This window comes from Heterodontus francisci, chromosome 5 (assembly GCF_036365525.1).
Source record: "Heterodontus francisci isolate sHetFra1 chromosome 5, sHetFra1.hap1, whole genome shotgun sequence".
Taxonomy (NCBI): Eukaryota; Metazoa; Chordata; class Chondrichthyes; order Heterodontiformes; family Heterodontidae; genus Heterodontus; species Heterodontus francisci.
Genome location: NC_090375.1, coordinates 133,122,903 through 133,147,436, shown reverse-complemented (window position 1 = coordinate 133,147,436; position 24,534 = coordinate 133,122,903). Strand labels below are relative to the sequence as shown.

The 24,534-nt window shown below is 43.2% G+C and overlaps 1 protein-coding gene across 16 annotated transcripts in view; it reads left to right on the top strand.

Annotated features, from left to right (window-relative positions):
- Positions 1 to 24,534, top strand: part of LOC137370059 (lethal(3)malignant brain tumor-like protein 4) — a 456,447-nt gene that overhangs the window by 169,610 nt on the left and 262,303 nt on the right. For all 16 annotated transcript variants that reach the window (XM_068032126.1, XM_068032123.1, XM_068032124.1 and 13 more), the window contains 2 exons: positions 4,745 to 4,830; positions 13,898 to 14,008. In XM_068032126.1, the coding sequence (XP_067888227.1) occupies positions 4,745 to 4,830; positions 13,898 to 14,008 (197 nt within the window). The remainder of the gene's footprint in view (positions 1 to 4,744; positions 4,831 to 13,897; positions 14,009 to 24,534) is intronic.

Genomic DNA, 24,534 nt, shown 5'->3' with positions numbered 1-24,534 from the left:
AAGCAGTCAGCAACCTTCAGACTGTTGGAATACCAGCAGTTAAAATGGCATGGGCCAGCAACGTGGTAGAAATCTGCGCCCCCGCCCCCCCTCAACAGGCCATTCTAACTACCCGCCAGCCCCATTCACAGTGGGTGGGCTGGGTTAAAATCGGGTCTACAGACTGATATTTTTCTTGAAATGTTGCCAGTATAGTTGGATATGAGTGATGTGGAAACAAAAACGAACATTGGAGATATCAGCAGGTCAGGCAGCCTCCATTGAAAAAACATGAGATAGTTGAAGATGAAGGTCCACAGGTTATTGTTGGCTAAGAATATCAAGAAATATGAAATAAAGGCAGGGACATAGAGCTGAGATAAGAAAATATCAGCCATGATCTAATTGAATGGCCTACCCCTGTTTCTAAGTTTCAGGTATAAAACCTTGCCGAAAACTGAAAGATTTTCGAGATGAACAGCATTTAAGATGGAACAGCAGGGGGAAAAGCACATACACAAAATATCACACATAGGAAAAGATATGGAATGATTTGTTAAATACTGTTGTGGGGATCAGGAAATGGTTAAACTGCAGAAGTGAGATGCAGAGGGAACAGAAGGAGACACTTTGCTAGTTTTTCATACTCGGTCTAACTAGCAATTATTCATTATCATAGGCTGTTTCTGTACCTCTTAAATGCTGTTCATCTGTAATATCATACAGTTGTGAGGCAGGATCTTATTCCTTAAATGTCAACTGCCTTGTGCTTATTTGACAGATTCTGCCTGACCTGCTGAGTATCTCTAATGTTTTCTCTTTTCGTTTCACTTTTCCAGCACATGCAGTATTTTGCTATTTTGTTCATATTGAGTGATGTATACAGACCTTTGTCACCTTTTGCATTGTGTCCAATTCTCCAATTGCACATATCCATAAAAGCAAAAAGAGTCTAGTTATACATACTTATCCTTGTGTATTCAAACAGCCTGTAGAGGTTTACACTTGTTTTTACATTACTTAGCCGAAGAAAAGTTTAATTAATCTGGTGACTTCCACTCCAAATTAATGTATTCTGTCAAATTGATGTAATTGGGATTGACATAAACCTGCATCCATATAGTCTGTGTTCTCCCTTGAATGTAATTAATCCATATTTTGTTTTAAATTTCCCATTAACATATTGTTCTTTCCTGCTAAATGACTACTGGTGGATTTGGTGGCAGTGACTGCACAGAGTGGGAGGGTTTTTGGCAGTGAACTGGGGATATATAATCATTGTGCCCTTTCTGTGTAGTGAGGATTGTTGTAGGATTATCTTGACCTAAAATTGCAGATTTAAATATGTAGGAATATGCTTTGATGAAAAAGGCACATATTATAATCTTAGTCAGAAATATTAACCATAAAGAGAATGTGTAGATGCTGTATATGTACATTTTCAGAAGATACTTGATAAGGTACCATGAAATTAAATGCATGTTAAAAGGAGTGCAATCCCATGGATAGTTAGATAGGTGGAAGAGAGAAAGCAGAATAGGGAGTGAATGTGATTTTTGTTTTGGATTGATGGGATGTAAGTAATATGTTCAGGGATCCATGCTGGAACCTCTTTTGTTTTACATTTATATGTATGATTTGGCTACAGGCACAACAGGAATGACATTCAAGTTTGCTGAATATATCAAATTAGGAGCATGGCAAGAATCTGCGATTGCAGGAGAATAGAGACAGGTTAGAAGAGTGAGCAGATTGGTGGCAGATGCAATTCATTGCAGAGAACTCTGCAATAGTACATTTTGGGAAAAAGAGCAGTGAAAGAAAATATGTCTTAATAGTGAATTTCCATGGGGGGGGGGGGTTTACTTTGTCGTGAATTTGGTGGAAGAGCCACAAAAACCCTGCAGAGATGTTAAACCCCTGTTTTGAGGTTTGTGTATCTCCTCTGCTGAAGTTACAGTGAACAAACAGGAGAACCCCAGCAGAATCCACCCTCAATATGCATTAATAGAGTGCAAGAACAGAGAAGTATAGGTGTGCGGATGCATAAGTCTTAATTTTCTGATATTGGCGCAGTTTAGATTCAGATAACTAACGACAGTTTTTAGACAGATTTAAATGGAAGTTTGATGGTATCCAATTTATTAACATTAGCTCATTTGTATTGCTTCAGAAATAAATGTGGACGGTGCAGAGAGCACATTAATGACGAGTGGAAAATTGTATGTAAGTGAAATTTAAAGGGAAAGGGACAATTCAAGGGGAGTTTTGGAATAGGGAAATAAAAATTCGGGAAGCCTTTGGAAAGATTCAGCAGGCATCTCAACCCATTAATAATTTTTGCTAAGGCAGAAAGGAGAAAAGACTTGTAGTGGTAGCATGCTTGCCTTTGAGTTAGGAGGTTGTTGGTTCAAGCCACATTCCAGAGACCTGAAGACATAATCTGTGCTGACACCTGTGTAGTACTGAGGGTGTGTCACACTGTCAAGATACCATCTTTTGCATGAGTTGTTAAATCAAGGCCCTATCAGATGGCATTAAAAAGTCCATGGCGCTATTTGAAGAGCAGTTTGGTTCTTTGTTGACTTAGCTAATATTTAACTCAAACAACATCATGCAGTTAGGACATCCCAAAGTGCTTCATAGCCAATGAATTACTGTTCAGTGTGATCACTGATTTTCGTCAATTTACATGCAGTAATGCTCCCCAAACAGGACTGAAATAATGACCAGATAATCTAGCATAAGATGGGGTTCATGATTTAAGGGAATATTTTGTGATTCGTCATTTTTGCCTCTATTGTTTAAATGTAATTACTTCAGGACATTTCAATCCATTTGGTGATGACAGTCACACTCTTGGTAATTTGGTACACTTAGTGCAAGCACTGAGAAAATGGCCTTAAATTTCCTTGATCTCATTAATGAGAAAAATATCCTGACACCAGTTTCTACTCCAGTCTCGTTGACACATATAAATGCCTAAATTTTCTGCGGTGCTCACTTGTCCATGCTAGAACATAAAAATCAGTCAAACAATTGTAAATACAGTGCTGCCAATAGGTGTAATAGCGCAAGTGTAAAAAGATGTTGGCTGTCTTCTGTCATGGTGCTTCACACTCAGAGCCTCCTGTCTCTGCTGCTTCTCTTCTGCTTCCAGTGTTACGCAGAACTGTGTTACATCCATTAGAAAGGCTATTCCATTTGCATAGTCGGTCTGAATGTGTGTGAGGGCCTGAAATATTTTGGATGCACTGAGACTGACAGCACTTTGGTTAAGCATAGTGCAGGCCTCACATTAATAAAAAAGATAAAATGTGAAGAAAACTCGGATTTGGTATGTACTGCACCTGTATTTTTGTGTGTAAATTTATGCCTATTCAGAATTAGTGTAAATGCAGGAAACTCGCATTCTCCGGACATTTATTTGCATTGTGGAAGTGGGGATGGGCAGAACTATGTTAATGAGCTAAGTGCAGTTTTGAAATGGTGATGAAAATTTGCACTTGATGAGTTTCTGGTGTAAAGCCAGTGGAAGTCAGTTGTGTGAGTTACCTTGTTAAACACCGGCACAATGGGGCTCGTGCACAGTTCTGTCAAAAAAAGGAAATTCTCAGCCACTTGCCAGTTGCAGTAATTGTGCACTTCTGGTTAATATTTTACAAATACCATTTGGAAGGAATTGCCACCAACTCATTTCAGAAGGCTGAAGTCCATATTGGCAGCAGCTGTCAAATATGGCCTCCAGCGGCATGATAGTTGGATATTTGAATTAGCTGTTTACGGATGCCACGGAGAAACCTGAAACATTAAATTCAACCATTCACTGTAAGGAAAATGACAATGTCGTTGATTTCAAAGCAATGAAAATCAGGTGGGTCCTATAAAGGACAAGTGATCTGCTGTGCCAGATTACAGCCTTGATGGTGAAAATTAAAATTTGCCCCCTATTTTCTGAAATTTTCAGGAGTTCTCCCGGTTTCCCATTGTTACTTCATTTCCATCATTTTCCCTGGGGTGTTCCACCAGTCTTCTGCTGAAGTTATGGCAAGAGACTGAGAGAACCCATACAGAATTTCAGGTTCAAAATTTACCCATTGTAATAATACAAAATTAACAGACATTATCTTCCATCTTAAGCGTGTCTTCTCTTCTACATCCCAGCATACACTTTCTGCACTTCTAACTTTGCTCAACTCTCATATCCCTCTCCTTACACTGCCTTGAGGCACTGTGCCCATATTGGAATCCTCCTCTGGACATCCTCCATCTTGCTAACTCCCTCCTCTTCTTCCAAATGCCTTTTCAAAATGTAAGTCTTCTCTGGTGTTTGGTCACCTCTCATACTTTCTCCTTTACTTTCTACTTGGTATCTGGCACCCCCCCCCCCCCCCCCCCCCCACACCCATAATGCATCTTGTGATGGTTTGTTATGTAAAAAACGCTATATAACTAGAAGAACTTGTCATTGGAAAATTTGTTTTGTTTTACTTGATGTACTTTTAATAGAACACTAAATGTTACATTATGTACATATGATGGTGTTGCACTCAGAGAAATAGTATTAATTGCTCTCTCAATTTATTTTCTAAACTCTGATTTTCTAACTTTCAGACTTATCAAGTTAAAATGTTGCATCATGTTTGAAAGGCAAAACTGAGCTTCACCTTTTTGTTTTCTATAGAAAGGTAGTTGTACTTTCCACATGTTTTGAGCTTGCCTGTGTTACTCCAGAAGAAGACAGTTTATGAATGTTTTATTTTAGGGTATTCTGATCCAGAAAATTTCTCCTGGAAGAAATATTTAGAGGAGATGGGTGCTACTTCTGCTCCAGCCCGTGCTTTCAAAGTGGTAAGTCACTGTTCTTCGAGCTGAACGCTCTAGATTTTGTCGAATAGTATTGAGTAAAAAGTGATAGTGCCATTATGAAGTTCTTTTGGGCCTCCTTATCTCGAGAGACAATGGATACGCGCCTGGAGGTGGTCAGTGGTTTGTGAAGCAGCGCCTGGAGTGGCTATAAAGGCCAATTCTGGAGTGACAGGCTCTTCCACAGGTGCTGCAGAGAAATTTGTTTGTTGGGGCTGTTGCACAGTTGGCTCTCCCCTTGCGCCTCTGTCTTTTTTCCTGCCAACTACTAAGTCTCTTCGACTCGCCACAATTTAGCCCTGTCTTTATGGCTGCCCGCCAGCTCTGGCGAATGCTGGCAACTGACATTATGAAGTAATGCAAGTGATTTTAAATAATTACAAAATAATAATTTCAAACTAAGAATACATTCAGAATATTTTCTGATTGGAAAAGGTTTGCTAACAATATTGAATAAAACATTGCCCCTATTAAGACAAATTCGATCGTATTCTTGCTTTTTAGGCTTATATGGTCATCCTATGTGTCACTTGCTTTGTAGTTTGCCCCTACCTATTATTACAACCAGGTGAGAAAGAAGTCTGGGGTTCCCTTTCAGCCTTCACCTGGTCTTACTGTAACAGGGTTTTATTTTAAACACACTGTTTTTAGCTCCCACTTGGTGAATCCTTGTTCACTGTTTTCCAATTGTAAGGCAAAGAATCCAGCACAAACAGGCTTTCTTAGGTTTAAAGAAGAAAAGTTGAAATTTATTAAACTTAAACATAAACTCTAATTCGGTTAACGCTTACAGATACATGACGTGCCCACGCTAGCATGCATATGCGATACACACATGCAAATAGAGACAGAAAAGAGCAGACGAAAAATAAAGTAGAAAAGTTTGAGGCAATCTCTGAAAAGGGTTTTTGTTACTGTGCTTTAATGTTGCTCTAGTGTCCTTGATTGTAGGTAGATCTTGGTTTTCGTTGGGGCCCAGTATTCTTCTTAAACCTTGTTCACTGTAGGAGGCATTTCTCTCTTGGAGTTCATGTGTCTTGAGTGGGTTTTGGAGTTCTGTGAGAAAGAGATGAGAGCAGACAGGAGAGAGATCTGTCCAGGAGCAAACCGACTTTCTGCCCAAACTGTTTGCACAAATTCAAAAAACTCATGTTGCCCAGCAGGTTAGTCATGTGACTAACTGGTTTGACCATGTCTGTTTGCATATTCGGCCATCTTAGCAGTCAACCTGAAATGCAAGTTCCCCCGCCTTCAACATCTGGTGACCAAAAGTCCATTGTGGGTTGAATGTCAGGGAATGGCTGCTTTGTCCTTCCAAACACAATATGCAAATGTCTTTCCAGCCAAGATCTAGCAACGTTTTTTAAAGCAAATCCTTTCCTCATTCCAGTAACCGTTTAAAATCAATGTTCATGACAAAATTTATGTGCCTCATTCTTGGCAGGTGGGGGCCTAGCATGACACTATGCATAATTGACATATATATGACGTATGTAGATCATCCACAACAATTATACTTCCTCATGGAGTAACACAATGTGGGGCTACAATCTGTGAGAATGTTTTGTTAATTGAACTAAAACATTTTCACAATTTTCTAGTGGCAGGCAGCACATTCTGAAATGCCTTGTAACTAATAGCTAATCATCTTTTGGGGCGGCACAGTGGCGCAGTGGTTAGCACCGCAGCCTCACAGCTCCAGCGACCCGGGTTCAATTCCAGGTACTGCCTGTGTGGAGTTTGCAAGTTCTCCCTGTGTCTGCGTGGGTTTCCTCCGGGTGCTCCGGTTTCCTCCCACAGCCAAAAGACTTGCAGGTTGATAGGTGAATTAGCCATTATAAATTGCCACTAGTATAGGTAGGTGGTAGGGGAATATCGGGACAGGTGAGGATGTGGTAGGAATATGGGATTAGTGTAGGATTAGTATAAATGGGCGGTTAATGGTCGGCACAGACTCGGTGGGCCGAAGGGCCTGTTTCAGTGCTGTATCTCTAAATCTAAATCTAAAAATCTAAATCTATTAAATTGCCTCACATTTCTTGTAACCAACACAACTTGTTCCTCTACGTTTGTTTCTACATTTACTTGTGGATTTGTCTGTAGAAATGACTAAAGATATCCCAGAGGTAATCCTGGTGATATTTTAGATAATGTTTCTCTCTTTCTGTCTTTCTTCCTTTCTCTGTGTCTGTCTCTCCACCTCTCTCTGTCTGTCTCTCCTTCCTCTCTCTCTCTGTCTCTCCTTCCTCTCTCTCTCTGTCTCTCTGTCTCTCTCTCTCTCTCTCTCTCTCTCTGTCGCTACCTCTCTCCCTTTCTTTCTGTCTGTCTCTCTCTCCCTTTCTGTCTGTCTGTCTCTCTTCCTCTCCCTCTCTCTCTCCCTCTCTCCCTCTCACTGTGCCTGTCTGTCTGTCCCTCCCTCTGGGCCTAGGCCGCAAGGCTCGGGCTCACCTTCACTTTAATCAGCATGCTGTTGGTTCCTCGGGCTGACTGCGACTATCGTCTCCATTGTGACCTGCTCCGCTCATTAACCTCCGAGGTCGGGCTGCAGCCATTCATCATGCGGTGCTCTCTGGGAGTTGTCATCCCGGATTGCAGTTCCTTCCATAGGGAGTAGGTGGGACTACGTTTCCAAGCAGGCACCCACTCACTGAAAATGGCAGGGGTGGCCGATTGTCAGTCATAGAAATCTTTGGTGGGCCGCAAAAAAATTCTCATCCCTGAAGCTGAAAGCAAATAGCCAAGGATAGAAACCGCGCAGCAAGGAGGAGGAACGGCTGAGTACAGTTAACTTTATTTATTTATTTCAGTTTATTTCTAACTCTAAATCTTCTCTTTGATTCCTGATAACCACATGAATAACTGATATTGATAACAATGGCAGAACAAACTCTCCTAGACTTACTTGTTCCAGCTGCCCGACTAAACAAGGCCACCTGTGGTTTCATCACTCTCATCTCTCTAACTCTGTCGCTGTAAGCCTTCATGGAGAGATTTTTGAACTTTAAATCTTTTCTTTGTTCTGGAAAATAATATGAATAATATAAACCCCTCACTGAGGTAGCTGCAGACACCGTCTCCATCAAAAAGAGTTGTTCCCATTGTGTACAGTCTTTACGCTTCCCAATATGAACTTACTAAACAAACATGGGCCATCCTTTGATTCACAACCACCCTCGGCTTGCTTACCAACTTCTTAAACCAAGTGTTTTCATTTGTATGAAAAAATTCAATTCCTCAATTAAAAGTTACCCTTAGAAAATTAATACAAACCATGAACCAGGCGATTGTAGCAGCTTCTGTTTATAAAGACCAGGATCTCAAATGCTTTATTAACTCCTTTATTAACCTCTCCTGCCACCTTCAAAGAGTTCACACACAAGCAGCCCCAGATGTCTGTTCTTGCACCCCCTTTAAAATTGTACTATCTAGTATGTATGGTTGCTTCTCATACTTACTACCAAAATGTGTCATCTTGCACTTTTATGCATTGTATTTCATTTGTCTTGTATCCGCCTATTCTACGAGCCAGCTCATGTCCTCTTGAAGAGTATGACTATCTTTCTCACTGTTTACTATACTTAAACGTTTTGTGTCATCTGCAAATTTTGTAATTGTGGCCTGTACCCCAAGTCTAAGTCATTAATGTATATCCAAAACAGCAGTGGTCCTGATGCTGAACCTTGGGAACGCCAACGTATAATTCCTTCCAGTCTGAAAAACAGCAATTCATCATACCTCTCTGTTTTCTATCCCTTAGCCAATTTTGTATCCATGTTGCTACTGCCCCTTTTTTCCCATGGGCTTCAGTTTTGCTAACAAGCCTAATATGTGGTACTCTATCACATGCCTTTTGCAGGTCCATATACACAACATCAACTGCACTGTACTCATAAACCCTCTCTGTTACCTCATCATAAAGCTCATTCAAGTTGATAAAATATGCTTTGTCCTTAACAAATCCCAGCTGGCTCTCCTTTATTATTCCATGCTTGTCCAAGTGGATGTTAATTTTCTGCCAAATTATTGTTTCGAAAAGTTTCCCTACCATCAACTTGGCTTATCTTGAAGTAGTACTCCAGAATTACCTTATCTATGTCAGTTCATGTCTTAAGGTAATATCTGCCTCAAACAACTCTTTTCAAAGCTCGGCTTCTCCAGTTTCTCCAGCTGCCTGATGCCAAGGATCAGTGTTGTGGCTTTTCCCTGCACCTCCTTCATGGCTTGAATGTTTCACTTGTGTCTTGGTGACCAGAACTGAACGCATTATTCAAAGTGCTGTCTGATGAGAACTGTACAGTTTTAACGTGACATCCTCTAACTTATATTGTACTGAATTAGCAATGTAGTTCAGCTTGTTACTTATTTTGTTTATTGCTGATTCACAGTGATTTTACCTACTCGGTGCTGCATCTATTAACGCTTTCAGATGCCTTTAAACTTGACCTTTTGTTATTTCCATATCATCTATAGTGTATGTATGAAACTAATTATTTCCTTCCATTGTGCAGTGTCTTAGATTTGTCCCCATTACCTTTTATCAGCATGTCCCCTATTTATTTACAGATTTTATTTAACTGCTTTTGTTGGTCTCTGGCTGTTTTTTCCAGCTCAACAAGTACTTAGTTTAATATCAATTTGCGCAGAGTCATTGAATCCAAAATTAGGAAAAGTAGATGCTCCAGCACCATCGATATGCCATGCAGATTAAAAGGCAGAAAAATTAATTAATTATGGGTAAATATTGTAGCCAACAAGCTGTGAGAACACCAAAGGTATGATTGCAGAAGTAAATGTTTTATAGGGGGTGTTTCCTTCCTATGTAGGTTTAAAACAAATGACTTCTTTTAGAGATGTTGTTCAATGTTTGCCATTTTCTTGTAGGTGCTGAGAGATGGACACATATTTTTAATTCTCTGTTTATTTTATTTAATATTTCAGTTCCTGCCTCCTGCTTTTACTTTGTTTTTTTCATGTTAAGCACTAGTCCTTGTCTTCGAAAATGTTTAAATTATATTTTTAAAATGAAGCGTTTCTCCCTTTACCACTGCTTTCCAAATGACACTTGTATCTCATTTTGTGTTAATCTTGAGATCCCAGTATTTCGAAATAGATTTGCAGCAAATCTCAATTGTTCTATTGTGGACATCTGTTTTTGTGAAGATGATGCTAAAATTATTACTTACCAGGGAAGTAGCCCCAAAATGCCCTTTCATATTTAGCGGGGGCAAAAATTCCTCTTTTCCTGGAATCACTGGCGAGGCCTACTTTTTCCTGATGTTGCTGAACCACTTAAAATTGCACAAAAATTTTACAATTTTGTGATCGGTGATTTGTGTAAAAATGTTGTTGAAAAATATCAACTATAATGGGCCTTCAACAATGGCCAGTAGCATCGCAACTGATCTGAATTTAGAATACTTTGTATCTGACTTTCGGAACAGTGGAACTTTGCATGAGTTCTTCATTAATAACGTTGAGGCCTTAATAAGCACATGATCGCTCTCCTACAGCTTTTCACGAAGCTTGCTAATACATTTTTAAAGTAGTAAAGATCATCAGAGAAGTTTTAAACATGAAGAAATAGTCCATTAGTGCTTTCTCCCCAGATTCCACCCTTCTAAGAAACATTGTTTTCACCAGTAAACCTATGGAACGAGGTATTTCAGCCTCAGGAATTATAGATTAAATGTGAAATAGAGGAGCACTATTCATTTCAGCGTCTCTTCTCTCAATCATCCAAACAATTTTGGCAGAATATCTGTGGAAATCCCTGAGAAACAGTGTTTATACTCATTCATTATTATGGTTATGAGGCTCAAATAACCGATTCCAGTCACAGAGCAACTTATCTGTCAAAACATTTTCTGGAATTATTATTCAGAAATCTGGGAATAATTTTTGTAATTTTTGACTCCTGGCCTAGCTTCACAGGTTGAGGAGTTGCTGGATTTCTCCCCCACCCCAGCTCCCGATCGACAAGCAATCTATCAGCTGTCATGGGGTGATGGCAGCTCTCCAAAGTTAAGTCAGCCATCAAAATAGTTTGAGCCTCTTGCCGGTGCCTTTGGGCAGACAGTTTGATTGCTTTGTCCATTTTCTAGTGTGCACCTAATTGGAAAATCTACGTACTGGTGTTTAAAGTAGGAAAAACAAAGGGGGGAATTTTATGCTCTTTCCCTATGATGGATTGGAGGCGGGGAGAGCATGTAATTGGGGGTGCTGGTGGTGGGGGGAACCTGCCACCTTCCCGCCTCCGCAAAATTAAGTCCGGGCTGGGAAGGCCTGTGAACGGCCGTCCTGCCCTACTGCCAAATGAGGCCCTTAAGTGGGTAATAATGCCCAATTCCACCCCGATACAATTAGCCAAATGGCAGGAGGGCCTGTCGGCATACGGGAAGCGTGGCAAGAAGGACTGTGCGGCTTGCCTGCTGGTTTGGGGTTGGGGGTGTGGTGTGGGGTGAGGGGCACGGTTAATGGTCAGCTCGTTAAAAGGCGCTTATTGCCACAGAAAGCCACCCTCTGCTCTTGCTGCCGACCCCCCCTTACACCCCGCGACCCCTACCGTGAGACCCCTCCCTCTTTTACCTACCTGTGGCCTGAGTCCAGCACCATTCCCGGGCCTCGGGTAGATGCTCCAGCAGCAGTCACCATCTATGCGGTGGCACTGCTCAGTGAAAGAGCTGCTGGCCTCTGATTGGCCGGCAGCTTTCCGAGGGCGGGACTTCCGTAGCCGGGGTCCTTGATCCCTTGGTAGGCCTGCCGCTGTTCCCTTAAGTGCCTATTTGGCACTTGATTCAGCGGGCTTCCCACAGAAGAGGTTCTCGGTGGCACATTTGCTGGAGGTCGAGATCGCCGTCGCCCGAGTAAAAACCCGGCTAAAATGTTGCTTCGATGTGATATAAAATGAATGAACCATATATAATGGGTCCGAAAGCTTGTGTGGCACCATCCGAACATTAGTGCCAGCATGTACCTGCCTAGTTCACCTACCGTTGATCTTGCCAAAATTGCTTGCACACCATAGGAACGGCAAGCACCCAGGTCACTGAGGCATATTGAGGGCACTCATCTTGCTTCAGATGCTGCATACAGTGATGCATGTTTATAATTCCACAGTGGGGATGCAAGATCCCCAAAACAACACATTTATTAGCCCCAAAATAAAAGCAAAATATTGCAGATGCTGAAAATCTGAAATTGGGGCCTCAACTTTTTACAGCTTATATAAATGACTTAGATAAAGGGTCCGAAGGTATCGTTGCTAAATTTGCTGATGAGACAAAGATAGGTAGGAACGCAGGTTGTGAAGAGGATATAAGGAGGCTACAAAGGGATATAGATAGGTTAAGTGAGTGGTCAAAAATCTGGCAGATTGAGTATAATGTGGGAAAATGTGAAATTGTCCATTTTATCAGGAAGAATAAAAAAGAAGCATTTTATCTCAATGGTGAGAGATTGCAGAGCTCTGAGATACGGAGGGATCTGGGTGTCCTAGTGCATGAATCACAAAATGTTCACGTAATTAGGAAAGCGAATAGAATGCTATTGTTTATCGCGAGGGGAATTGAATACAAAAGTAGGGAGGTTATGCTTCAGCTATACAGGGCATTGGTGAGACCATATCTGGAGCACTGTGTACAGTACTGACCTCCTTATTTAAGGAAGGATGTAAAGGTGTTGGAAGCAGTTCAAAGAAGGTTTACTAGACTGGTAGCTGGAATGGGCAGGCTATCTTATGAGGAAAGATTGGACAAGCTAGGCTTGTATCTGCTGGAATTTAGAAGAGTAAGAGGTGACTTGATTGAAACATATAAGATCCTGAGGGGGGGTCTTGACAGGGCGGATGTGGAAAGGATGTTTACCCTTGTGGGAGAATCTAGAACTAGGGGTCACTGTTTACAAATAAGGGGTTGCCCATTTAAGACAGAGATGAGGAGAAATGTTTTCTCTCTGAGAGTCGTGAGTCTTTGGAATTCTCTTCCTCAAAAGGCGGTGGAAGCAGAGTCTTTGAATATTTTTAAGGCAGTGGTGGATAGATTCTTGATAAGCAAGGGGATGAAAGGTTATCGGGGGTAGGTGGAAATGTGGAGAAATCAGTTCAGCCATGAACTTATTGAAGGACGGAGCAGGCTCGAGGGGCTGAGTGGCCTACTCCTGCTCCTAATTTGTGTGCTCGTATGTCAACAGAAAGTGCTGGAAATTCTCAGCAGGTCAGGCAGCATCTGTGGAAAGAGAAGCAGAATTAACGTTTCAGATCTGTGACCTTTCATCAGTTCTGATGAACAGTCACAGACCTGAAACATTAACAATGCTTCTCTCCCTACAGATGTTGCCTGATCTGCTGAGTATTTCCAGCACGTTCATTAGCCCCTCAGCCTCTGTACAAATCCACAAAAAAAACCTTGAACAGAAGAGTTTTGATGAAAGGTCATCGACCTGAAACGTTAACTCTGTTTCTCTTTCCACAGATGTTGCCCGACCTGTTGAGTGTATTTCCAGCATTTTCTGCTTTTATGCGACATATTCAGCTTCCCACCTAATTTCCTTCTGGGCAGCTATGTGTGTATTATTTCAGACATTTAATCATATTTCTAGTTGACTTACTGCCATTTGTTTCAGATTTCTGATTTAATACTAACGCGTCGTAGTTCAGTGTTTTTCTAACGCGGAACCTTGATTTGATCAGTTGCCTCTAATTTGTATACATAGGAGTCATTTCTGTCTGACCATAACTCTGGTTAAATCTCGAAAATACTGCAGTATGAATTACTGAATGGCGAAATCTATGTTCGGAGAACGAGTGCATGATAAAACAGAGTTCAGTGATTATTCTTAAATTTACATTTATTTCTTCTGTTTTGGGGTTCAAAAAAAATTATAGAGCCGATGTTTCCTTGGATCATGAATCCATGACTTTATTTATGTAATAATAACCTAAAATAATTTATATTGGGCGATAACTGCTTATATTGCATGTAATCTTGGCCACTAAGTTTGCTCAATAGTTTCATGAGGGTAAATTTTCATTTCTCCTGAAACTTATATTCCACAGAGGCCACCGCATGGGTTCCAAGTGAATATGAAACTTGAAGCTGTGGACAAACGTAACCCAATGTTGATTCGTGTTGCCACAGTTGTAGATATTGATGATCAAAGGATAAAGGTACTTTTTTGTATATTCTAACATACTGTAGTTGAACTTTGGTAAATATTTAGAATATTTCTATGATCATTCATTCCTTTGACACAGTTAAGCTTCACTGGAGTTTTCAGGTTCATCTCATTCTTTATTGAAATATTACCCCTACTAAACCTAATTTTTGTTGATGGCATTTAGTTTAGTCAGAATCCATTGCTATTAACTGTTGATTTACTAACTATTCTTGAAAGTGGGTTGGATTGTCCTCTTCTCTGCTCCTTATTTCCTCTCCTAACTTCAGTTTATCCAAAGTTGAATTCCAGTACAGCTAGTAGATGAAAGAGAGAAAGACTTGCATTTATATAGTGCCTTTCACTACCACTGGACGTCTCAAAGTGCTTTGTAGTCAATAAAGTCCTTTTGAAGTTTAGTCATTGTTGTAATGTAGAAATTGTGGTAGCCAGTTTGTACACAGCAAACTCCCACCAACAGCAGTGTGATAGTGAACAAATAATCTGTTATGATTTTGGTTGAGGGATCAGTATTGGCCAGTACATCAGGCATAACACTCCTGCTCTTTAAAATATTGCTATGGGATCTTTTATGTCCATCTGAGAGAGCGGATGGGGCCTTGGTTTAACATCTCATCTGAAAGGTGACACTTCTGACAATACAGCAGTCCCTCGGTACTGACTCGAGTATCAGCCTTGATCTTTGTGCTCAAGTCCTGGAGTGGGCCTTGAACACAGAATCTTCTGACTTAGAGGCAAGAGTGCTACTAATTGAGCCATGGCTGACACTTGAGCAAAGTAAACCTCCGTAGAGCAGCATACGTTCCACAGAATAGACAAACTGGACCACCAAGGAATTCGAATAACAGTGCACCAGGGACCCGGCCAAATATGCTGGCTGAGCAGCAGGGGCTATGGGCTGAATTTAGTGAGTCCGTCGAGGATCCCGGCAGCAGACCCGGAAGCATGTACCATCGCACCTGACTGTGATTGTGCCCCGGGTGGCCACTTAACATATTGGAGGCGCAGAACCCCGTCCAATCATGCGACAGGGGCGGGCTCCAAGGCAATAATTGTGGTGTCAGATGACTCCCAACGATGGTGCCATATTTAAAGCGCTGCCAGCCCTGCTTGTATTGCTGCCTTTCAGGGAATCAGTGATTCTGGATTTCTGTTGGACCCAGTGAACAGCTGTTGGAACTCCTGGACCCCATCCCCCACCCCTCCTAGAGACGGGCATACCACTGTTGGCACAGAATGGGAGAGACCTGGTGCCATGGCTGAGGTAAGACCCCGGGTGGCCCCAAGGTTTAGCGATGCCTCCCTGGAGATTCTCCTCCAGGCTGCAAGATCAAGGCGGGAGGTTCTCTTTCCAAGGGATGGCAAGCTTGAATGGAGATCGCTGAGCAGGTCAGCAGCTGTGGGGTCACCTCACGGAACTAGGTGCAGTGTAGAAAGAGAGTCAACGACCTGTTTCATTATGTCAAGGTGAGTCTCCATAACTCTTTTCTCTTTGGTCTTGCATGTGACTACGCGGGAAGGAGCGCGATATGGGGTGGGAGTGACCACAAAGATGCAGGCAAGGTGGTGAGGCCTCACCACATCTTGGCCTTTGCATGGCTACATCTCGGTGACAGGCCAACATCTTTCACGGCTCAGCCTCTATTACGTCTCATGAGAGCAGATGTGAGGAGAAGTTATGCAGGAAGCCTCATCAGGGGATGAGGGGCTGCCAGGAGCAGAACTGTCCTGTTGTTGTTCCTGAAAAGTCTTAGTATGTTCCTCTTGATACCTGCTGGATAAATGGGCCCATAACCAGGGAGACCTTGAGGGTTGGCAGGGGCGTCCCAGATCTCTGGCCTCTGTCTACATCTGAGGAAGAGGCATGGGAGCTAGCAGGAGTCTTTGCACTAGAGGGTGAGGATTGTGTTCATTTGACCTCCACAACACTTATGGAGATCCACATCACACGTGATTGGCATGACGAGATCTACATAACCTAACACTCAGATGTTTGTGTTCTCTCATGCAGGTCATTGTGTGCAGGAGACTCAAGCTGAAGCGGGGACAGCTGTCGTCCTCCTCAGGAGCAGCCAGCCGATGCACTGTCACATGATTGTCCTGCACCTTCCACCAGTGCAGAGATATTCACCTTTGTGGGTTTGCATTCAGGCTTAGATTCAGGGTCACAAGCTGGTGAGAGCACCGCACACATGTCTGAGCAGCTGATGGAGGCTGTGACAGCCGAGGCCACAGACAGAGGACTGTGGGTGGCCAGGCCCAGGCTGATGACGGGCCTCTGGTGTCGACAGCACAGGGCATACAGGAGTTGCAGAGGGAGGCCATGTGCAACTATGAACTGATGGAGGAGTCCATCCATACCGTGAGTGCTGCCATGTCTCTGGCATGTGAGCAGCGCATGGCTTCCTCCATCAAGAGGTTGGTGACCCTCATGGAGAGCCAGATTCCACAGATGCACACTGAGCTGCACACCATCTCCTTGGCCATGAACTCAACCAGCAAGAGAAGGATGAGATGCCTGGATCTTCTCCAGGTCGTCGTCCTCTGGTGAGCAGGGATTTTGAAGTGAGCCTTCATGAAAGGCAGGAGGACAGGCTGATCTCCACATCTGAAGGCTCCCCTTAGGGCGCTCTGAGTGTGGACAGTGGCTCCTCAGCCCTTCTGCCAGTGAGCCCAAATCCAGTAGCTGTGATGACTGAGGAGGCTGCTGCATCAGTGCAGGAACCCCTCAGCCAGCTAGGGCCCTCCAGGCCTCAGACATCAGAGGACATCTGCCAAAGTCATCCCTGGCCAAGGGGCAGCCTGTTCAGCAGCCTGCCTCCATCCAGCTGCTAGCACAGGGGTCATACCTCGTAGAAGCACTCGTAAATGTATTGAGAAAAGCACCGAGACACACTTGGGGATTCACGGGTATTTTCCATTTGCCATTTATGTTGCTGAATAAATCTTTGTTGTTAATTTTGTTCACAATTGTTGTGAAATGCATAGTTTTTCATGTCTGCATTGTGAGCTGCTGCCTTCATCTTTGCAGTCTCATTGGGCTGTCATAGTAGGCACAGGCCACATTTGGTAAGTTTCTCAGATGTGCCAGAGTGCTTGTTAAAGCTGGGTGCTAGGCTCAAAATCAAGATAGATAGGAGGCGACAGATGGATGTCACGCTCATGCAAAGAGAAATTATGAATGATGTAATGAACTTATGAAACAAACCCAAACAGACTTGAGGCACGTCAAAGCAGGCTTGATTGAAACTGACCAATCAGGTGAAAGGACTGTGGCAGTGTGTTCTGGAACACTGGGAGTGGATTCAGTGTTGGCTAATTCAGTTATTAATTCAAAATTGAGGATTCCATCTATTCTGGAGAAGAGGAAAGACCCTGCCTACGATCTCCAGTTTTGAACTACATGTGGGCAGTGACTGGAGTTGGCCTTGAACTCCCTGCCAGGACTTGACCATTGACCTTTGGCTGGAATTTAACAAGAGCAGTCTGCAACAGCGCATCTGTTTTCCTGAACCTCCCAAGTCTGTCTTCAGTGAACACAGGAAAAGATTATAGACTGGCACCATGTCAAGTCTTCATCCCGGGGGAAAAAACAGTTTATCAGAGGACTCTTTACAGACTATCAGACCAAACGCATGTTATCTTTATAATCTTTATCTTTTCTGGAGTATGCATCAATCTGTATGAGTGTGAGAGTGGGTGGTGTTGTGTATATCTCGGGTGTTGTATAATAAACATTTATCTTTTTAAACTTATGAGAGAACCTGTCATTTGTTTGTTGTTGATAATTAAAGCGTCGGGCTAAAATAATAACTTAAAAAAAAACCGCTGTCTTTGGTCAGTCGAGAGGTGGAAAAGGGAGAACCTGACTGTAACACTGAATGCGGTGAGGTGATTCTTTATTGAGCTCACTTTGAGAGGCCATCATGGTGGCTGGAAGCCTCCCTTGCACATCTCTCAGTGTGTCTGGCCTCAGGAACAAGGAGTTCAATATCCAGTACTGCCTGCTCATTAGCCTCCTCCACAGTTGAGGACTGTTGATTGATCATGTCCTATTGCTGCAAGGCCTCCCCCCTCTGCAGTGACTGATGGTCTGCTGTGCACAGTCTTAAGCGAGACCCTCGCTAGGGCATACTGCAGGGCTCCTCTGGATCGATCTAGGTACTGAAATCTCATCTTCAGCAGCTCAATGGCCTGTTGGATGGTCACTCAGGTGGACCCGAGGCAGGTGTTGTACCTCTCCTCAGTTGCAATGTGGGGGTTCCTCACAGGTGTCAGTAGCTATGTCTTCACTAGGTAGCCCTTGTCCCGAGAAGCCATCCCTGAAGGCCAGCGGTGGGCCTGAAATCTGTAGCATCTGGCACTGTCAAAGTATGTAGGCATTGTGGCTGCTTCCCAGGAAGCGGGCACACAGCTGCAGGAAACGTTGCCAGTTGTCACAGACCAGTTGAATGTTGATGGAATGGAAACCCTTCCTGTTGATGAAGGTTGCTGGCTGCTTCCTAGGCACCTTGATGGCCACACGCGTGCAATCAATCACACCTTGTACCTGGGGGAATCCAGCGATGGCCTCGAATCCGATGGCCCTGACTGTTCTGGTAACACATGTAGTCACGAGCCTTCTTGAACAGGGCATTAGTCACTTTTTTGATGCAGTGGTGGGCTGTTGCCTGGGAGACCCCACACATGTACCTGGTGGATCCATGTAAAGAGCCAGACATGTAAATGTTGATTGGCACAGTGACCACCGAAGCCCTTGGTCACAACGCGTCCTGCAGTACAGCACGTGAGTTGGTGATGGCCGCCCTTGAGAGCCACAGTCTTCGCTCACACTCCTGCTTCGACATTTGGAGGTAGCTGAGGCGAGTCTGGTACAAGCTCTGGTGCGGGTGCGCCCTTCTTGGCATGCCTGGCTGCTGTCACTCACCTCTCGTGTCTTCACTGGCAGGCACAGTGGCACCCCCTGTCGGAGCTGCTGCCATGTGCCACCGGGATCCACAAAGTATGAGACCCTTGCCAGCTGATCAGTAGCCCTCCAGAGCACTGTCCTTGCAGAAACAAACTTGTCTCTGCACCTTTCTCTTTGCTACTCCTCTTTGGAATACGCGTTAATGGCCCTCAGTGCCCACCCTTGCAGAAAGCCCTGCCACCCTACACTATGGCCACCAGACCCTGCCACCCGATACTATGGCCACCTGACCCTATCACCTGAGACCAAGCCCACCCGGCACTCTCACCTAATACTTTGGCCACTGGACCCTGTCACCCTATACTATGGCCACTGGCACTGTCACCCGCTGTTGACTTAATTCCAAATCCCCCATTGAATTGCAGCCAGTTCCATGCAAATATATTACAATGAGCTGTTCACAAATTCAAATTGTACACCTGGTGCATCTGGGCAGCAGCATCACCTTGGAGCTAGCCCGCTGCTAACAAAATTTGGAACCAATGTCAGATTTCCGGGTGAGCAACTCCGTCCCTATTCTCCAGCCCCCCATACCTCCATTATTGCTCCTGCTGGCCTCACTAAATTCCAACCTCTGTGTATCTATCTAGAAATATGTGTCCGTGAGCCTGTTGAATTTCTTTCAAAAACTAATTGCAGCGCACAGATAGAAGTAAACAAGCGTAAGAGTACTTGGTCCTAGATAACACAACTCCTTTCATTTCATTCTTTTTCAACCTTGGTAAATCTATTTACAAGCCTAAGTCCAAATCTGTTTACAATAGGGAAGAGATGTGCAAGAGTAACCTGGGGACAATTCTTCCACTGACCCTCCTTCCACATAATGTAAATGGATTGCAAACTGAGTCAAGTGAGAGTTGGAACCGTTGAGGGACCACTTAACGTTCCAATGTATTGATGTTCCTTGACACTATTCCACTGTGCTGATCGTGATAAATTATGCTTCCTTAATTTTCTTTTTATTATTCCATGGCCTTAGTGTTTCTTTCAATCCTTCATGTCACAAAAAAACAAGGAAAGCTTTACTACGTGATGTTCTATCCATTCTTAAATCACTTTGATTTTGTCATAATTTTAAAGATTGTTATTTGAATTTTCACCAGTAATTCATTGATATTATTTTAATACACTTTTCAAAATGCTGTGAGCTTGTCTGCCAGTGAACTCCTGGAACTACCTGCTCAGTTCATAACTTAATCTTGTCCTGAAATTTAACAAACCGCGAGCTGTTGATTGTTCAAACCATAATGATATTCTGAATTATCCTCTTCTTTGTCTTTGTGCCAGTGAAGTTTGAGTTGTCACTTTGTTCTTTCACTAACTTTTGTTTTGAAATTTTATTGCCAAACTTATTGACTGTTCTAAGTTTCTAATGCAAAATTTATAAAAGCAGCTCATAGAAACTGTCCACTTGTGCTTTTTGTAAAGGATGATCCATTAGTTTATTAACCAGAAATTTACCAACATGTATAAAAGTCTTGCATTCAGTGTGCATCTAGCTGTGTCTGTCGCACCTTGGGTATTATACTTGTTGTATGTCACAATTAACAAGTTCAGAGGCCATGTTTATGAAACAAGAGCTGAATTTTAACCCCCCCCCCCCCCACCCCCCAGAATGTTGTGTGGGGCGGGGTGTGTGTTGGGCATGGGTGAGAAGTAAAAATGTTTAAAATCTCAAACTCGAACCCAATCTGACTTCAACTTGCCCATTTCTGGTTTAACAGAGGTGGGTTAGAGGGTGGTGTGGGCGGCTGGATCAGTCACCAACACACAGTCAGGCGATGGGCTGATCGGTAAAATCTTTTAAGCAAGCCTCCATTTTATTAGGTTTTTTATATTTTTACCCAATATGGCATGGTTTCCCAGGCCTTGGGAAAACCTGGCTGGGAAATGGAGGTGAGAAGGGCCCGATCCATAAGATATCCATTTGCTGCTCTGCTTGTGGGGTAGGAGGAGCACAAGGAGTGTTTCCTCCAGGCCCAACAAGTTTTCCGACTTGCTGTGCTCACACAGCACCTCCGTAATGACTGACAGCCCCCCCCCCCCCCCCCCACCATCTCCACAATCTCAGAATTCTGCCAAAACAAACCCCTTTCCCTGCATTTTACAACCTTCCCCCACCACATGCTCTCCTCTGACTACGACCACTTCCTGACCATGATACCCTTCTCTTTTCCTCCTCCTCTGTTCCCTAGCTGCAGCCTTGTGTTGCAGGTTTTCTCACCTGGCAGGCAGGCACGCTGTTAATCAGGCTGCCTGTTGAGTGGAAACCTGGTGAAAAAATTTCAAATACCCACTACACCTAATTCCAGCAGCCTGCCTAGGAAACCCATACTTAAAGGTTTGCCATCTGGCACTCCTTCCCAAGGAGTCAGAACATACCAATGAACAAGTGGGAACAAAAACATCAAGTTGAAAAACTGTGAATCAGAAATGTACCTTTGTGCGAACAGACACCTCTAGCAGTAGCAAACGGGGAAACCAAATTAATCAGTTCAAATACTTTTTAAAAATCCTTTCTAGTTGCATATTACTTTTTTAAACTAAATTGTGTACAGTACTGGAAATCAAGTTCCTTCGTGAAAAGCCTGAGCATTGAACTTACGGGGCTTCCCGGAATTGCACTCGAGTCCTGATATTACACCGAAGTTCTCGTGGTCTCCTGTTATATCTTGGTGAGGGTGTTGAAGGACCCTCCCCTGCCCCCCTCCCACTCGCTCCACCGACCCAGAGAACTGTAAGTGTGTTCTTTGATTGCGAGTTCGATCAGTCTTGTGCCGGTGTTAAGATGGGAAACTGAAAGAGCCTTGTTGTAAGAGGCTTTACCGGGATTCAGGATGCATCTCCCTTCATGCCAAAATCCTGGAGCACTCTCCCTAACAGGACTCTGGGTGTACCTACGCTACATGGACTGCAGCGGCTCAAGAAGGAAGCTCTCCACCATCTTCTCAATGGCAATTTGGGATGGGCAATAAATGCTGGGCTTGTCAGTGACACTCACATTGCATGAGCGAATAAAAGAAATGCTCCACTGTGAGCCTGTGTAAGCAGTCTGGGCAAACCTCCTGGAACATATCAGTGTCACTCTCTGCATACCATCTGTGTACTATTACTTCCACCATGCAGTTATTGTTACCTCCTTATTGAATGTAATGAACATCGCATTTTAAAGTTTGATTGGAGGTATAATATGCAAAGACTTGTTTTCATCACTGACAGAAAAACTGTCCATTCACACAATATGCTAGTATTTGCTAATTGTAAGCATTTCCACTCCCCTTGAAGAATGTGAAAACCCGGAAAAACATCAAAATTGCTTCAACAGCCATGTTGCGCTCTGACCCATTGCAACAATCAACATTGACAGACCCCTTTTCAAATAGATTAGTAATCATGCACCCCCCAGCTGCCCCACAATTTAAATTATAATATTAGATTATGGTCTCTCTGGAGGAACGTCGAGTCACAGACTGTAACTTCTGGATTTCCCTGTTTAACTATGCATGTGCAGGTCCTGGAAGTTGCTGTCAGTTTCAGTTGAGTAATGATGGTGAGCACTAACAGTTTCACCGTCATTACTACTGCAAAATGCAGGCTGTTATTCATAATGTGAAAGTACTGCACATAAAGAGTGTTTTAATAATGCTTTTAAGAAAACAGGTGTTTACTGAAAGCTATTTACTTCAAGATTACTTATCATAGCAATCTTCGTGCCATTCTCAGCGCTCCCCTCCTAGGTGAGATGTGCTGCACGTGTGGCTCCCACCTCCTGGCTTGCACTGTGCCCACCTCTGACTGCTATGTCAGCCACCCGTTTTGGCCCACCCTGCTTGGTAAGCACTTTCACATGATTTCACGGACCCCCTGAAAAGTTTCTAAGGATCCCAGTTTGAGCAATTGCGTAGTAACCAATATGGCGGATGATAAAAGACTTCAGGAGGATGTAGAATGGTGAAATGGACAGACACGTGGCAGATGAAATTTAATGCAGAGAAGTGATACATTTTAGATTAGATTAGATTAGAGATACAGCACTGAAACAGGCCCTTCGGCCCACCGAGTCTGTGCCGACCATCAACCACCCATTTATACTAATCCTACACTAATCCCATATTCCTACCAAACATCCCCACCTGTCCCTATATTTCCCTACCACCTACCTATACTAGTGACAATTTATAATGGCCAATTTACCTACCAACCTGCAAGTCTTTTGGCTTGTGGGAGGAAACAGGAGCACCCGGAGAAAACCCACGCAGACACAGGGAGAACTTGCAAACTCCACACAGGCAGTACCCAGAATTGAACCCGGGTCCCTGCAGCTGTGAGGCTGCAGTGCTAACCACTGCGCCACTGTTGGTAGGAAAAATGAGAGGCAATATAAAATAAATGGTATAATTTTATAGTGGATGCAGGAACAGAGACACCTGAGAGTGTATGTACGGAAATATTGTAAAATATCAGGATGAGTTGAGAAGGCTGCTGAAAAAGCATGTGGGATTTTTGGGTTAATTAATAGAGACATTGAGTACAAAAGCATGCAAGTTATGCTAAACCTTTTATAAAACTTTGGTTTGGCCTCAGCTGGAGTGTTGTCTTCTATTCTGAGAACCACACTTTAGGAAGGATGTTAAGGCCTTTGAGAGGATGTGGAAGAGATTTCTTAGAATGGTCCCAGGGCTGAAGGACGTTTCGTTATGTGGCGAGACTGGAGAAGCAGAGGTTGTTCTCCTCAGAGCAGAGAAGATAAGGGGAGATTGTATAGCAGGGTTTAAAATCATGAATGGTTTTGATAGAGTAAATAAGGATTAACTGTTTCCTGTGTCAGAAGAGCTGGTAACCAGAGGACTCAGATTTAAGATGGTTGGCAAAAGAACCAGAGGCGACCTGAAGTTTTTTTAATGCAGCGATTTGTTATGATCTGGATGCACTACCTGATCGGGTGGTGGATGTAGATTCACTGGTAACATTCAAAAGGGAATAAACACTTGAAAGGAAACAATTTACAGGGCAATGGGAAAAGAGCAGGGGAGCGGGAATAGTGGGATAGCTCGACCAAAAAGCTGGCACAATCTGGATAGGTTGAATGGCCTCCTTTTGTGCCGCAGCGTTACCATGATAATGGAGTCAGTTGGTACAGGAACCTGGCAGGTTCAGCATAACTACAATTTGGAAAAGCTTTTGGTGCAGTTCCACATCGGAAATTATAGCTGGAAAGACATAGAATATGAGGAAAACATTTGCACTGGATAACTAGCTGGTTGAAGCAGAGAACGCAGAGAGTAGCTATTAAAGCAGCACCAACATGGAAATAAGTGATTAGCTGGATACTGCAAAAATCCATTTTGAGTCCATTGTTTTTAATGGTTATTAACAATTTGGAGCGAGGAAAAGGAACAAAGCTCACCAAAGTTTCTCATGATACAAACTTAGTAAGTGTTATAAGTAGCATAGAATATAGGTGTCTGTTATAGTGGAATTTGAACATGTTGGACGATTCTGCCAAAATGTTAGAGTTGTTTAAAGTAGAAAAATGCAGAGTCAGGAAG